The sequence below is a fragment of the Pimephales promelas genome, chromosome 10 (genome assembly GCF_988280905.1).
Source record: "Pimephales promelas chromosome 10, fPimPro1.hap1.1, whole genome shotgun sequence".
NCBI classification, from domain to species: domain Eukaryota; kingdom Metazoa; phylum Chordata; class Actinopteri; order Cypriniformes; family Leuciscidae; genus Pimephales; species Pimephales promelas.
This window is the reverse complement of record NC_142778.1, coordinates 7,323,967-7,340,149: the sequence shown is the minus strand read 5'-3', so window position 1 is coordinate 7,340,149 and position 16,183 is coordinate 7,323,967. Positions and strand designations below refer to the sequence as shown.

At 36.0% G+C, this 16,183-nt stretch overlaps 3 protein-coding genes across 5 annotated transcripts; all 3 read left to right on the top strand.

Moving 5' to 3' along the window:
• Positions 1–1,820: 1,820 nt before the first annotated feature.
• selenot1b (selenoprotein T, 1b) lies at positions 1,821–4,951 on the top strand. Its single transcript, XM_039663951.2, has 6 exons — positions 1,821–2,013; positions 2,909–3,019; positions 3,126–3,252; positions 3,705–3,792; positions 3,894–4,051; positions 4,393–4,951. Exons 1-5 carry the CDS (start codon positions 1,883–1,885, stop codon positions 4,016–4,018), a joined length of 582 nt encoding a protein of 193 aa, XP_039519885.1. The 5' UTR covers positions 1,821–1,882; the 3' UTR covers positions 4,019–4,051; positions 4,393–4,951.
• Positions 4,952–5,423: 472 nt separating this feature from the next.
• Positions 5,424–12,308, top strand: tsen34 (TSEN34 tRNA splicing endonuclease subunit). Of its 2 annotated transcripts, XM_089135357.1 has the most exons (5): positions 5,424–5,622; positions 5,711–6,170; positions 6,897–7,038; positions 9,413–9,685; positions 11,099–12,308. In XM_089135357.1, the coding sequence occupies exons 2-5, from the start codon at positions 5,844–5,846 to the stop codon at positions 11,314–11,316; spliced, it is 960 nt and encodes a 319-aa protein (XP_088991483.1). In that variant the 5' UTR covers positions 5,424–5,622; positions 5,711–5,843; the 3' UTR covers positions 11,317–12,308. The 2 variants fall into 2 exon arrangements, with proteins under 2 accessions (XP_088991483.1, XP_039519847.2); XM_039663913.2 differs by having other exon boundaries at positions 5,424–6,170.
• Positions 11,288–15,564, top strand: bcl7bb (BAF chromatin remodeling complex subunit BCL7B b). Of its 2 annotated transcripts, none has more exons than XM_039663915.2 (6): positions 11,288–11,420; positions 12,896–12,971; positions 13,059–13,161; positions 14,262–14,444; positions 14,749–14,828; positions 14,931–15,564. In XM_039663915.2, coding segments are annotated over exons 1-6 (516 nt in total). In that variant the 5' UTR covers positions 11,288–11,418; the 3' UTR covers positions 15,003–15,564. The 2 variants fall into 2 exon arrangements, with proteins under 2 accessions (XP_039519849.2, XP_039519848.2); XM_039663914.2 differs by lacking the exon at positions 11,288–11,420 and adding an exon at positions 12,172–12,304.
• Positions 15,565–16,183: the final 619 nt, after the last annotated feature.

Sequence of the window (16,183 nt, the reverse complement as noted above, 5' to 3'; positions counted from 1 at the left end):
TGTGTGATTGTTAGAATGTCTAGTTCACGCTTGGTTATTGTGGAATGAATGCATCAAATTAGATTTTTTTTAGCTTGTTATGTGTTTGTTGATTTTTCCAATATTGGTAGAGAATGGTAGTGAAATAGCACTTGCACCTTGCACATTACATCGAGATATGGCAGCTCTCAAATGTTTATACTTACAGAAATACAATGAATGTGATTATTCACAATGTCTAAATGTGTTATTTGTTATAATGTTCAGTTTTGATCAGATATGAATCATTCTAAATGAATAAATTATTTCTGGTTGCAATGTTTTAAGTACTCCTAGTACCAGTATTTGAAATTGTTCCTGTATGTTAGCAGTAAAATATACTTAAATTATCTGGGCTTTGTTTGTTTGCCCAAATATCTGCTTGTTTGTGGAGTGCTTTGGAGGATGGTTATTCAAGGACAGGTGTGAATGTCCAGACATAGGGGGTTGCATGGTCCATTGTTCAGGGACAGGTGTTAGTGTTGATGGACAAAAAAAGCCAAATGAACTTGGAATGTCAGATGATGTTGTGATGAAGCTTGCTTCCACACTTCCAGAAGGTCAGAACTACAAGGTCTTCGCCGACAACTTCTTCACCTGTGTCCAATTAGTAGTTCAGCTCCTTGATCATGGACTTCATTTTGTGGGAACAGTCAGGCAAGAGCGCTTACCCAACAACTGTAACCTTGAAGATGAGAAGATCTTGAAGAAAAAGGGGAGAGGAAGCTTTGACATCAGAGTAGAGGCAAACCACAACATCTGTGCTGTCAAATGGTATGACAACAGGGCAGTATCATCCTTTGTCCTTTCACACTTGTATCATCCAATGCTGGCACAGAACCTGTCCAAAAGATTCAATGCTGGAACAAAGCCACCAAATCATTGAAGTTGAGAGACCTTACATTGTGGATGCATACAACAAAAACATGGGCGGTGCGGATTTGTTGGACTCATTTGCAGCCAAATACAAGTTCCCCATGAAAACGCTCCGCTGGTACATTTACATCTTCTGGCACACCATTATCCTTGCTGTGATCAACGCTTGGCTCCTTTACAAACGGGACTAAAGCTCTCAATATTCCCAAGGAAAAGATGCTAAGTAGGAGGCTGTTTCAGGGACAGCTAGCATCCTCTCTCATCCTGGTATGCTGCTCTTTACCACATTTAATATTTGACTGATTATACAGTTTCAATGTATGTTTGACATTGCAATTGATTCTTTTCTAATCAAATTCAGACAAACACAGCAAGGAGAGGGCGGACATCATCAGCCAGTAGGAGCCCTGTGACGTCTATACCTCAGAAACCTGTGACTGCTCAGAGAAGGCCCTCCTCAAGTCCACCAAATGAGATCCCAGCCAAGAGGTCATGTGAACCACCAACGGATGTGCGTAGGGACATGGCCGCACATTTCCCAGTGAAGACAATGAGAGGACGCTGCAGACACTGCAAAAAAGGATATTAGAATTATGCTCTGCAGGAAGTGCAATCTCTGTCTCTGCTTTTCAGAGGAAAGGAACTGCTTTTGGGACTACCATTGCAAGTGAACACTGGACAATGTTTCTTTGACAGTTTTCAATCTGTTTTGTATATTTTATGTTTATTTTTAATACATTTTTATTAATTCAAATATGACTGTTGGGTGATTTATTTTTATTTTTATTCATGATATTTAGTGTAAGCAATCCACACTTCAATCGAGCCCTTAGTATGTAATCATAGACTGTAAAAAAAAAAAAAAGATGCTAATTAACAGAATAGCCTGCCTGAAGACGAGGATGAGAGCTTTTACTTTGACAGGCTTATGTATTTAATGCGGTAGTTTCCTGTTAGCTTCTGAGGTTTTGCGAGCAGACTGTGCGGGATGGAAATGAGGTGTTTAAGTCTTCTACTGGTCTGTGTGCTGTCAGTGTGTCATGCTACAGCCGAAAATGCCAGCGTTAAAAAGATGAAAATGCAATATACTGGAATGCCACTGCTGAAGTTTCAGATTTGGTAAGCAAATGGAATGTGCTTCCGTTTCCTGTCAGTGCGCGTGCTGATCAGTGTTATGTGTTGATGAAGCAACTATTTAATCTAAACTGAAATTATGTAGCCAGTATACATTAAATTTGGATCATGTATGTTTCCTATTAGTTTTCTCTGTCTATCTGAGCGTAATTTCCCAGTAGCCTATGTATCAATTTGCAAAAAGCAAGTTTTTTTTTTTAAATACCATGTAATTAAATAATTACCATTTTAATATGTAAGTTTTAGTATACATAGTGTTTATGACATACTCTCCTTGGTCTTTCAGGACAAAACAACAAAAACACCTTCATAGCATTAGTAATTCCTATTTTTGTACCGTTAGCAAACGGAAGTAACTGTTAGCACACAACTAAAGTTAACCCTTACGAATTATTAACCATGATTTTACTATGATTTTTTTATTTATTTATTTATTTATTTATTTATTTATTTATTTATTTATTGTAGGAAAACCAAAGTATAATTAACTATGGTTTTGTAGTAAAACCATGATAAACACAAAACTACATTTTTTACAATAGTAAGTGTACTTTCGTCGCTCAACGTTTTTTTTGTTGGGTATGGAAGCTTGTTTTTGCAATGGAATAAAAAAAAGGTAGTTATTACTTTTTATTTTACAATTTTATTTTTATTTGACTTCTGAATTAATATCCAACAATTCTGACTTTTTTTCTCAGAATTGTGAGATAAAAAAGAATAAAGAATGATATAAACAATTGTGAGATAAAATGTTTTACCTTTTTATTTTTTATTCTGTGGCAGAAATAAGCTTTCATAATCATGCGAGCATATGTGAACCAGTTCATTGGGTTTATTTTTCGTGGGTCCGTTCCTTAATTCAGTGCCTCTCAATTTGCAGCGTGTCCTGAGGGTACAGGCGGGTGTTTGAAGAGTACTCTCGGGTTCTCACCCAGAGGTACCCAGACATCCGCATCGAGGGAGAAAACTTCCTGCCCCAGCCTATATACAGGTGGGTTATTCTCACGCCCAAGAAGTTTTGTATGTAGACCATACAAATTCATGGTAGTCTGTGACTTTAATTACTCATTAACTTGTCTTTTTTTATTTATTTTTAGGCACACAGCTTCCTTCCTCTCTGTCTTCAAATTTGTAGTGATTGGTTTAATTATCCTGGGCAAGGACCCTTTCACATTTGTCCGTACGGATACTCCCGGAATCTGGCTTTGGGCACAAGAGAATAAGGTCAGTGAGGGGCATTTTTGGGGTGCATATCAATTCCTGTTGAAAAATGTCATATTATATTTGGGAATATAGTAACTAATTTGTCAATAATTGCATAGTCCTGGGATATCCCTTTTTTTCTCTTTTAATTTGTTTGGATTCTGTTCTTTTCGGTTTTGAACATAAGATAAATGTAAAATATAGTATCAGTTTTTTGTAAGTGTGGTTGTTTCTACTTTTTTTTTTCATTCGTCTGTTAAAAAGTTTGTTGCGTAGCGTTCACGCACAGTCTTTCCCCATAAGAACCCTTGATAACAATGTAATAGAATTAAACCTTTAGTTCATTAATTGAATGTTTGGGAAATCTGCTATTCAGTTGTATTTGGTGATGCTAGTGATTCAGAAATTACAGTTCCCACTAAAAAGTTGCCTACTACATGTGTTTGTGACCTCAGTTTGTTGTGTTTTTATAGATATATGCCTGCATGATGGTGTTCTTCCTCAGCAACATGATTGAAAACCAGTGTATGTCCTCTGGCGCCTTTGAAATCACACTTAATGGTAGGACTGATGATTGATTATTTATCAAAATACTGATTTCACACTACATGATGTTTAATACTAGTCATTTTTACCTTGCCTGTGTGTGTATGTGCTCACAGATGTGCCTGTATGGTCAAAGCTGGAGTCAGGCCACCTACCCTCCATGCAGCAGCTGTTGCAGATTTTGGAGAATGAGATGAAGCTGAGCGTACACATGGACTCTCTCCCCCACAGACGGGCGTAAGGCTGCAGGAACTGAACAGACCGGCTGTAATTTGTGGGTAGCCTGATGGTTTTTACGCCACCGTGAATAAAGTGGTGCAGGGATGATGTGTTTCTGTTAGCCAAAACCCGGTTTTGGGTTAGCATTTTAGCACTTCAGGTTCCATCGTCCCGAACTCAATGTGTTTTTTTTTTTGTTTAGTTTTTTTGCAATGATTCAAACCCCTATGGAAAAATCCTATTGGGTTTTTGTTGAAGTAACCAGGCTGATGCTAATTGCTGGGTTTATATACAAAAATACATAATCCCTGCACCACTCTATTAAGATCTATTAAGATTATTTTGAACCTCTTACAACACTTATATCTTTTCCCCTCTCTCTAACTTTTTCTCCAGGTGTGTGATGTGTGTCATTGGTGTGCGAGACGGCATTAATGAAGGTTTGCACTGAATGCAGTGTCTCTGCTAGTGCAGGCTGGATGTCCAGTCCCTCTCGCTGCTCCATGAGTCTGCTGTACACACACAGCCGCTCTGCAGTCTTCGGCCAATAAGAACGTGTGCTGTTAAGTTGCAACAAAAATTGGTGTCAAATACAGTGTTTTACCTGTTTTCAGGTGTATGCAGTAGACTGCTGTATTAATTACTGAAATCAGTTTTCACAGTCTTGGTGTACATTGGGAAATTATTAAGAAACTATGTCTAATGTGTTTAGAACTACAAACTGTATTTAATTTTGCTCACTCATTTTATTGACCCTTTCATCTCTGTTTATATGGTAATATGCAAATGTATTCATTCCACTGATGTTTATGCAATGTACGTTCTAGACAACGGTATTCTTTAAAAATAGTTCTGGAAATTTATCATCAAGGATGTACTTTGATACAGTTAGATTTTTTTTAATCATATTTAATATTTGCTTATACTGTGTTTTGAATAAAGTCAATCAATCATGGATGTGTAAACATTTTTTTTAATCGGAAAACTTGCCTTCCACAAGAGGACGCTCGCCCGGTGGCTCAGATGGCCGAATGCCCTTTGATCGGCATTTCTTATTTAGAATGTATTTTTCCCCCTTTACTGGAGACATTTGTGCATTAAGTGGTGAAATATTTTAAACATATTAATTATAAGGCTTGGCATCCGAAACACAAATCGAAATACTGAAACGATTAAATAAAACGGGTATCTAGTTATCAGAAACGGCTGTGATTGGTTCATCTTCTAGAGCGATGAGAAAAGTAACAGAGCCCACATGAAAAAGCGGCTAATCACTTCAACGGCTTTTTGAGGGAGATTGCATAACTTATTTTATTATCATAATATATTATTTATATTATATCACCAATTTTGTGCCAATATTTTTAATATTTTAAACTTTGATTTAAAAAAAAAAAAAAGAATTGTGACTTGTAACTTTTAGGGGACCAAGATGGCGCCCTTCAACAGAGATTATGGTCACATGGTATGCTATCGATGGTTGTGAAGGAAGTTGCGTGAATACACGTGTTGTGAATCGCTATTTAACAATGATTTTTTGTTGAAGTTTTTGTAGTGAATTTATAATGTAAAAGTCTTGCAGTAGATGAAAGTAATGAAATAACATTCGTGTTCAGACAGCGCGAGGTAAACATCACCCCAGGCATAACGTTAGTTGATTTTGAAATATCAGTGCCATCACTGCAGTTATATAACTTTAATTTTCTTCTTGCAGTGAACCGATGTATCGTATTTACTGGTATTTACTGTTATAATTCTTGTGCCGATACAAAATGTCTTGTTAAATGCTCTCTCGGAAGCACAGCGTACGCATCATGTGTTGAGTCCAGGTGTGTTATGGAAGAGTAATGGATGGGGATCCAGCAGAGATGAATATGCCACAATCATCATCAAGTATTGAAGTAAAGGATGATATGGATACCAGAAGTGAAAGTGAGAATCAGCCAGCAGGAGATGCTTTGGTGGACATCCGCTTTTGCGGATCCACTCCTCTGTTGTGGAAGGTCTCGGACATGAAACGGTGCAGGTCTTTGGGTGTGACCGGGGCTCTGGTGGGCTCTCTGGCCCGTCAGCCTCGCCAAAACGTGCGGCTGGGACGACCCCTGGAGCTCCTGCAGGAGGAGGCATTGCTGCTGGAGGAGACGAGCACTGGTGTCGCTTCACTGCATACTCAGGTGTCACACTACACTACTACAGCCACAGATATCTATCTGTCTATCTGTCTGTCTGTCTGTCTGTCTGTCTGTCTGTCTGTTTGTTTGTTTATAGGCCACCCTGTTACAGTTACAAAGATCACAGCAGTTATACCCCTCACCAAGGTCTAAGCTACGTCCTCGCTTCAAGTTGAATCATTCTCATTGGCTAAGAAATAGATAAACAGTAATTTTCCACTCATATACTGATAGATTGAAGCATATCTCCATCGATTATGCAGCACACTCGGACCCTGAAATTTGGCACGTCGTGACTCGTGACCTTCCAGGTCGCAGATTTGGGTTGCTAGGTGGCGGACGCCAGCATGTCCAGATCAGAACAACAACTCATTCAATCTCCAATAATGGCAGTGGTTCCTTAACCTGTAACTAAGCACCGGCACAGCTTTTCCAAGGTTAGATTTGGCCAGGCTCTAACTATAAACAGGAGAGTCAAAACATCAAGATAATACGTTCTTTCTCTAAAGGAAATTATACTTTAATCTAACACAGTAAAGTAAAGACTTTAGCCACGAAATGGTCTCTCAAACTATTGATTCCAATGACCCTTATATGTTTTAACTCATGTTGAAGACCTTTCTCAAAACAAAACAAGTCCTTATTTCATGTCTGGAAGCTGGGCTTTTTGATACCTATCTGTCTGTGACTTTTTATGTGAGTGTATGTATGTGTTATTATTTTCATCAGGATTGTGGACATGAAGAGAAACATTCAGCGGCTGTGAGGCAGTATGAGGCAGGTCTGGAGAGCAGTTATAAGGAACAGTGTGCTCTGGCCCTGGAGGACAAGAAGACAGTACTGAAGAAAATCATCAATGAGAAAGAGAATGGTGAGAGAGAGATATGCATACCTCATTACATGTCCATATTACTTCACCTGTTCGCCTAATGATTTCAGATATTTCAAAAGTCCTTACAGCCTATAACAGCAAAGGATCCACTTCGACACTGACCAAGAATATAAATATAGTAAACAATCAGATAAAAAACGACAAATTATTTCCATGTTTTTTTGACACAAAGTTATGTTTTATAATGTACGGAAAGCACATACTCTTTGTAACTCGCAAACACACATATAGTACAGGCACACACTTGGACAGAAGCGTGTTGTCAGTTCTACTCTGATGTTTTTATCAGTAAAATAGTTTAGTAACTTAAAATCTACATGACATTTCTCATTAGTGAGGTCATGGCTCAGTTCTTGAGGCAGAACAACTTAGTTTTATGATTAGTAGAGACACTGCTGCCGAAACACTGTTGAGAGACGCACCAATTCAGGTAATTCACACACTTTATCTCCCTCTGTCTTGTTGAGGCAAAATTTCAATAAACAGACATCACTGCGTAAGAGACACTCAGAGTCAAATTAATAAAAAGGAAAAAAGGTTTATTATTCTTGCAGTGAAGTGACACAGTGAAGTGAAGTGACGCACCGAACACAGGCCGTAGTTCATTCTTATATCTCTCTCAAGGTTATTTACTTCAGGCCCAGCCTTCCCTGTAAAATTCCACAAGTCATAGGACTCATTAGCTGGGTTAGATTTACTGCTGCTAACCCCCTCTATCCTCCCCAGTCTAAGATGACCTTGGACCCGGCCTGATTTCTGGTGCCTCACTCCACTCTTGATAAAGGAAAAACAAATTACCTCCTTCACGGATAGCTAAACCATAAGACATTCCTCCGTTATTACATATAGGAGGTGAACAGATATAAAATATAGGAACATAAGGCCCAATAATCATATGTAATACATGTGAGATTAAAATTTTCCACAACAGTCTCTAATACCGTAATTGCATTACTAACTACATTAGTCTGTAATCAATGGCTCAAGCCTTGTTACTAGCTCTAAAATTATGTTTGGGAATGACTAGCAATGGAGGCATGAGATTATTTATATAGCACTTTTTACAATACAGAATGTTTCAAAGTGGCTTTACAGAGATAACAGGAAAATAATGCAACAAATTTCTAGAAGAAAATGGCGTCACTGCACACCTGTGTTTAAAGGACAAAAACCTGACAAATATCGTGAAATACAACATCTGAACAATGTCTTTCGGTGTGTTAACCATAGTATAAGCGGAATAATTGATGACAGGCCATTCAATTATTAGAAATTAGAAAATAATGCACACCCCATTCAAAGGATCTTCGTCAACTATTCCTTACATTTAAAAAAAAAAAGTGCAGTTACAGTTGAAGTTTAAGGGGCTTAAAATAAACATTAACATGTTTTTTAACTACAATTCACTTTTAATGTTTATCACTTTTCACTACACGTATGGTTTCAAATTAGATGGTAAGATTTAATAAGATTGTAAGCATTTCTGTGTAATGTAAAATTGATTGATCAGCTGACAAGCGAATAGTAGTACATATTAACCAGGATACTGCAAATAATGCGCTTGACCTATTTGTATTTCTTAACTGTTATAATTGTTCCAAGCCTCACAAATTAACTTTTTTTTTTTCAAGTTTAAGACATCAAAACTTTAAACATCAGATGAAAAGTATTGGACATTTGACAGTTTGTCCCAAAATTGTCTTAAAATAGTAAAAACAAAAATATCCTCAGGGCTCAACACTAAGCCCCTGCAACAGAAATGAATGAATAAATACAAAATAAACAAATATTTAAGAAATAAGGGTATGACTCCAGTAAAATTTTACAATTCTTGATTACAGTTTCAATACCACAGTAAAAACAACTAGCCAAACTAATATAAATATTCAAACATTAAAGGCAAGTAAACACAGTAATAAAATAAGAACAAAAAATTAAATGAATTGCATACAATAGCTCTAATACATGCAACAGTATAGAAATATTGAGTAAAGTTATTCAATGTAAAATAACACTGCATGATCTTCACTGTATAAATGAAATGTAGATTAATCTTTATTAAAGCTACAATAGTTATTTAGTCAAGAGTAGGGTGATTAGCAAATGTTTTAGCTGGAATATTAGGCTGCTGTCACTTTAAGACTGAATGGACAGCTTTAATAATTTACTGACACACCTCAGATTTTCTCCCAGTAGTTTATGTTCACTCAAAACATTACTGACACTGTTTATGAGGATACTGTTCAATGTGGGCAATTTGGCATAATTTTGTGTGTATTTGTCCGTTCAAGCATAAGAGCCCTGATATTGTATACAATGTGTCAATGATATTTGACTCTTCCTGATCCCACAGCCACAGATGACTCTGGAAAAGCAATTAGAGACCGCCTTAATGCATTGGACCAGGCTTTCCGCTTTCCGTGGCCGGCCATGGCGGTCCAGTTGTGTACTGCCCGTGCCGGCTTCAGCCACTGTCCAGAGGAACGCAGTTTCCTTTCCACTGATTGGCCAGTGCCTAGAGATGAACGCTTGAACACTAGATTCTGTGTATACAGGGATCTGAGAAATAAAGGCTTTTACCTGACCTCTGCTGGGAAGTTTGGAGGAGATTTCCTGGTATATCCAGGTATGTTTATGATGAAGGCACATGTCTTTTTTTGATGGAAGCTTCTTTCCACTTAAGAATAAAAAAAATAAAAAAAATCAGAATTAAGAGATATAAACTCACAATTGTGAATATAAATTCAGAATTGTAGAATTGTGGGGAAATAAACGCAATTACCTTTTTTAATTTTGTGGGAGATGTGAACCCTGAATTCTGTGCAAAAAGTCAGAATTGCAAGATGTAAACTTGGAATTGTTTGAAAAAAAAGAATTGCGAGGGAAAAAAGAGAATTGCGAGATTTAAACTCAGAACTTTGTGGAAAAAAAGTAAAAATTGTGATTTATAAACTCAGAACTTTGGGGGGAAAAAAGTAAATATTGCGATTTGTAAACTCCGAATTGTGAGGGAAAATGTCAGAATTGTGTGATGTAAATTTGTAATTGTGAGAAAAAAGTCAGAATTTCGATATATAAACTCAGAATTGTGGAAAGAAAATTCAATTGCGATATGTAAATTCGAAATTGGGAGGGAAAAAAAATCAGAATTGCGATATGTAAACTCGGAACTTTGTTAAAAAAAAGGCAAAATTGAGGGAAAATGTCAGAATTGTGTGATGTAAATTTGTAATTGTGAGAAAAAAGTTAGAATTGCGAGATGTAAACTCAGAACTTTGTGGAGAAAAAAGTAAAAATTGAAATTTGTAAACTTAGAATTGTGAGGGAAAATGTCAGAATTGTGTGATGTGAATTTGTAATTGTGGAAAAAAAATTCAATTGCGATATGTAAACTCGGAACTTTGTGGGGAAAAAAAGGCAAAATTGCGAATTGTAAACTCAGATTTGGGAGGGAAAATGTCAGAATTGTGTGATGTAAATTTGTAATTGTGAGGGAAAAAAGTCAGAATTGCCAGATGTAAACTTAGAACTTTGTGGGAAAAAATATCAGAATTTCGATATGTAAACTCAGAGATTTGTGGGAAAAAAAGTCAATTGTGAGATGTAAACTCGGAATTATGAGGATAAAAGTTAGAATTGCGAGATGTAAACTCAGAACTTTGTGGGGAAAAAGTAAAAATTGCAATTTGTAAACTCAGAATTGTGAGGGAAAATGTCAGAATTGTGTGATGTAAATTTGTAATTGTGGAAAAAGTTAAAGAATAAAAGTTAGAATTGTGATATGTACACGGAATTGTGTGAAAAAAGTCAGATTTGGGACATGTAAAAGAAAAAAGTCAGAATTGCAAGATGGAATTGCGAGGGGGAAAAAAGAATTACTCGGAATTGAGTTATAACTCGCAATTCTGAGGGAAAAAAGTCACAATTGTGAGCTAAAAAAAGTCGCAATTACTTTTTTTTTTCAATTATGGAAACAAGCCTCCATCAAGTATTTTCAGTGCAATTTAATAATTAAGATCTTATTATTGTCTTTTTGCAGGAGATCCTCTGCGCTTCCATGCTCATTTCATTGCATTATGCATTTCCATGGATGAAGAGCTACCTCTCAGTGATATTCTAGCTATAGCTCGTCTGGGCTCTAATGTGAAGAAAACAGTGTTGCTTTGCTCTCCGCTGGGCCGTAGTGACACTGGGAAGGATGAGAGTGTGGAGGGTGATGTGGTGTATTCATCGCTGCAGTGGAGTTCTATGGTGTAACCACACAAATATGGTTGTTGTTTTATGTTGTTGTTTATCTATTTTTTTATAGTTCATAGATGATGTGGTGAAATTGGACAAGACAACTCGGAGTGCCTTCTGATGTGTGTGAGATATAAATTATAATGACTGAATTCTGCTGGACTAATATTGGTTTCCATTCTTTCTCAGTTTAAACCTCACAAGTATTAAAATCTACTAATTAAGTGAAGTGACAAAATACTATGAGCCTGTTGCTTCCTGTTGTGCAGGAATACTTGCTTTACAATAATATCCCATTAGTTTAACATTAGTTAATACACTACTATTAAACAATACATTTCTCACAGTATTCATCATTATTAATATTGATGAACTATTAATGTAATGAGAACAAGTGGTATTTTTACTCTATCCTGCTAGCACCAAAATTGTGAAAATAGTATAATTTAACTCCTTGTTCATGTAATTTTAAAAAAGGACAACTAATATTATTTACATTTATTTTTAATTTGAAATGTTATCCAACATGATGATATATAAAAATACAATATGATGGAGACGTTAAATTTACTGCATAATGAGAGTCTGTTAAGTCCCATTGAAAAAAATTTTAGGTGCAAAACACTGTCATCTGGTGGTATGACGAGGACATTAAAATGTACGTAACAGCTTATTTTGACGTTGTTCACTCATATGTCTGTTTTTAGATAACAGAATTCAAATGATGATTTATAATGAAAATAAATTAATAAATTAAATATGAGGAATGTGAAAAATGCAAAGAGGCAGAACCAGTGGCGCGTTATGAAGTCTCGCGAGACGGAGAAGAAGACAGGGTGAGATCAGATCAAGTCGCAGACGGAGGAAGGCAAGAAAAAGAGGAAGATCTTGACAAACTAATAAAACCCTTTAAAATGTCGGGACGGTCCGTGCGGGCGGAGACACGCAGCCGTGCAAAAGATGATATCAAAAAAGTGATGGCGGCAATTGAAAGGGTCCGTCGGTGGTAAGTTATCTGTTCGAAGAGGGAGATAAGTTTCTTTTCTTCTACGTTACAAAAATAAACTTCAGAGTGGCGGGGAGAGTGGCGTCATTCAGTAACATGACAGACAAGCAAGGCAACCAATGGGCTTCACTGTACACCTTGTGTGGGCGTGTCCGTCGTGATGTTCGGAATGTCTGAAATGTAAATTTTAGCATTTTTACATATACAGGACGTGAATGCAACGTATTTGCGTGAATCTCGTGAAACCTGCCAAGAATTAGAATAAAATTCAATTAAGCCCTTACCGTAATGAAAAAGAAAATAATCCTTACTGTCATGTTAAAATATTTGCATTTATTTACAATTTAAATATATTTTTATTGTATTATTGTAATAATTACTGCATTACATTTTTTACCACTGAGAATAATACAAATACAGTAACGTTACACACACACACAAAACATCTAGGGGCATTTCTTTACTGAGAATCTGCAAACACGGTGATCCTAAAAGTGGTTTATGCTCTTTATACTAAATGCAATTTAATAGGGAAATTGTGACCTGGGTTTGTTTGTGTGAGGTTAATCTGTAAAATTTCTGTCCTTTTAGGGAAAAAAAGTGGGTTACAGTGGGAGACACATCATTACGGATATTCAAATGGGTCCCTGTCACAGAAACTAAACAGGTGTGTGTATCATATCATCTTGAGTCCAGCTCCCAGATACAGTATATAAAGTTTTCATGTTCAAAATGTCTTTTTTCTTTCTCATAGATATACAAGCCTAAAGCGGCAGGTACTGTAGTGAGGAAACTGAAGGGCTTTCCTACAGATGTAGTGTTGGAAAACGCCCGTTCCGTACTACTGGATTTTCAGGGTAATACAGGTTATGTTTATGTCAGACACAAGGAGGCTTAATATTTCCTCTGTAAACAATTCAGAACATCCTCTATTTAATGTCACGCAACACTGGGCTGTGTTGCTATACTCTAGTTACTTAAATGACCTTGTACCTCGACAATGTTGTTTGCTTACTTATTTTAACATGCTTTTTATCCAGAAGTACTTAAAGGAGTTGTTCACTTTTGAAAAAACTGTTGCTGATAATTTACTCACCCTCATGTCATCCAAGATGTCCATGTCTTTTTTTCTTCAGTCGAAAAGAAAATAAGGTTTTTGATAAAAAAACATTCCAGCATTTTTTTTTCCCATATAATGGACTTCAGTGGGAACCAAACAGTTCAAGGTCCAAAAGACACTTTCAGTACAAACGGCAAACTCCTCAAAGGGCTTTAAACGATTCCAGACGATGAATAACGGTCTTATCAAGTGAAACGATAGCTCATTTAATAAATAAATAACAAAGTTTATATAGTTTTATAAGCTCAAATGCTCGCCTTGCTCTGTACTGCGATGCACGTTCGTGACTCTCCAGTTTGAACTTGTTCATCAAAATGAACAAATCTTTTTCCAAGTCAATTCGTTCGTTTCGCTCGTTGAATGAACCAAAAGACTCGGAAAAAGATTCATTCATTTTGATAAACGAGTTCGAACTGGAGAGTCACAAACGTGCGTCACAGAACAGAGCAAGGCGAACATTTGAGCTTATAAAACGTAAACTTTGTTATTTATTTATTAAATGAGCAATCGTTTCGCTTGAAAAGACCAATATTCATCGTCTGGAATCGTTTAAAGACATTTGGACATTGCAGTTTGTACTGAAACTGTCTTTTGGACCTTGAACCGTTTGGTTCCCACTGAAGTCCATTATATGGAGAAAATGCTGGAATGTTTTCATCAAAAACCTTAATTTTTTTTCGACTGAAGAAAGAATGACATGAACATCTTGGATGACATGGGGGTGAGTAAATTATCAGCAAAAGTTTTTTCAAAAGTGAACTACTCCTTTAAACATAATTCACATATTTCTTTAGAAGACTACACACAAATAAGTTTTTGGTTTATTCTCTAAAACAGATGACAACAGTAACCAGAGTTTCCTATCAGATGCCTATCAGTCTAATACAAAAGTGGACAGCAGCAGCAACTCCAGTCCACAGCATGTGAGTGAGGCAGTGAGCCCTTCCCAACCACCTTACTTCCGTACAGAGGATTCCCAGCCGCCCACCCTGGGACAGGAGACAATGGAGGCTGAGAGAGGTGAGAAATAGTGTAGTTTACCCTATTAAAATACAGTAATATAATACAATGATATATTTGATTTAAATACTGATATGTTTAACAATAACAACAATTTTTTTTGCATTCCTGTATTAAGAATTTGCAACTGTTCGAATTATGAAAATAATGAATTTTTTTTCACCCCTAAAACAGACTTTAAATTAAAAGATCATTAAATTTATAATTCTTTCTTTCTTTTCATTTTGGGATGAAATAAGACTTGACAAGTTTTGTGTCAAGTATCAAATGATTATGCATCCTTCATTTCACATTTCATACTTAGAGACATCAACAACCAGCAGTGAGGTCACGGATGAGCCCCCAACTCTAATTAAAGAAGATGTGTTGTCTCTCTCTACTCAGGTAACATGCACTAATCTTCATATAAATACTCTATTAAAAGAGATATTATGTATTGTAGATATTATGAATGCATGCCGTGTGTGACATTACTGTTTTTCATAGGAGGACGAGGAGATGATTGGAGCCCCACCGCTTAAAAGAGTTTGCACTGAGCAAAACTCAACTCTTAGTTAGCACTATTATGTGGAACATCACAGGTCAAAAGTATGGAATAGATTTTGAAAGAGACTGAACTGTACATTTAAGAGATGTTTTACAGCCTGCCAAATGCCTGAATTTCGCTTTTGTTTTGTTTTTTACATAAAAGGATTTTACTTGGGTCTTTTCAGGTATTTTCTTATGAAGGTTTGTATTACATATTCAAATAAATTGTTTATTTGCATGTTTCTTAATCTAAATTGAGAAAGAACTGTATCAGTATAATACATGCGGGTCTGCATGGAGTGATGATACAGTATGACAAAACAGTTGAATTTTAAACATTTTTTTTTTGTTTTGTGTTTGTGGCATCCTTTTAGATTGTTTTACTTTGCTTCATTGTAAAAATACTTAAATGCATGCAGTGAGTTTATGGCATTTTTAAATAACCTCTGTGTTATCTATTTTTTAATTTGTTTATTATTGTTAATTGTTCTGCATCCAATTATTGAACTTTGTTTTTAAAGGAATGCTTATATTTTATAAATGGTAAGGTAACTTACAGATTTGTATTTTAAATATAAAGACTTCCACTTTCCATTGTCTTTGAAGTATTTTTCAAGTAAAAAGAAATATGTTTGTATGATCCTTAAACTGATAAAAATTGACCTGGACTTCTTCAACAGACATAGAAATAAAGCCACTTTGGATTAATTTGATTATTTTCTCTGATGCATTGTATGGCAGAGATAGAACACTATTCTACATATGAAAATAAGTGCAATGTCCAAGATTTATATTAATCAAATACTATTTTTTTAGGCGATTCCCCAATATTGGTTCCAAATATTATTATTTTTTTTCAATTGACTGAATAGGGTTTAAAATTTGTGTTATATGAATGCTTGAGACGATGCTTTATTATTTTATATGTTGTAAGTGCATTGTCTCCACTGCCAAGACTAGCATTAACATATTAATCAAGGCTGTCTCTTTAATTGGATCATAAGTGTCGTGTGCACGCTCTATTGTCTCTATTTAAATTCTATAACAGCCACCCCTTTCAACTAAACGCTAGTCATTACGCCTCATAATTTAAGTTCTTACAAAAATAAAATGTCCTAAATTAAAGCAAAAGTACATGAGTCAAATTGGCATTTTGAAATTATCTATGAATTTACCACGAACTGACCTCTAGCCACGCGTCCAAACACGCC

Bases quoted from the DNA above. Each gene is read 5' to 3' on its own strand.
- tsen34 (XM_089135357.1), top strand. From the start codon at position 5,844: ATGGATGGGGATCCAGCAGAGATGAATATGCCACAATCATCATCAAGT. The intron at 6,171-6,896 runs GTGTCACACTAC...TATTTTCATCAG, and splicing joins TCGCTTCACTGCATACTCAG to GATTGTGGACATGAAGAGAA. The intron at 9,686-11,098 runs GTATGTTTATGA...GTCTTTTTGCAG, and splicing joins AGATTTCCTGGTATATCCAG to GAGATCCTCTGCGCTTCCAT.
- bcl7bb (XM_039663914.2), top strand. From the start codon at position 12,213: ATGTCGGGACGGTCCGTGCGGGCGGAGACACGCAGCCGTGCAAAAGAT. The intron at 12,972-13,058 runs GTGTGTGTATCA...TCTTTCTCATAG, and splicing joins CTGTCACAGAAACTAAACAG to ATATACAAGCCTAAAGCGGC. The intron at 14,445-14,748 runs GTGAGAAATAGT...TTTCATACTTAG, and splicing joins GACAATGGAGGCTGAGAGAG to AGACATCAACAACCAGCAGT.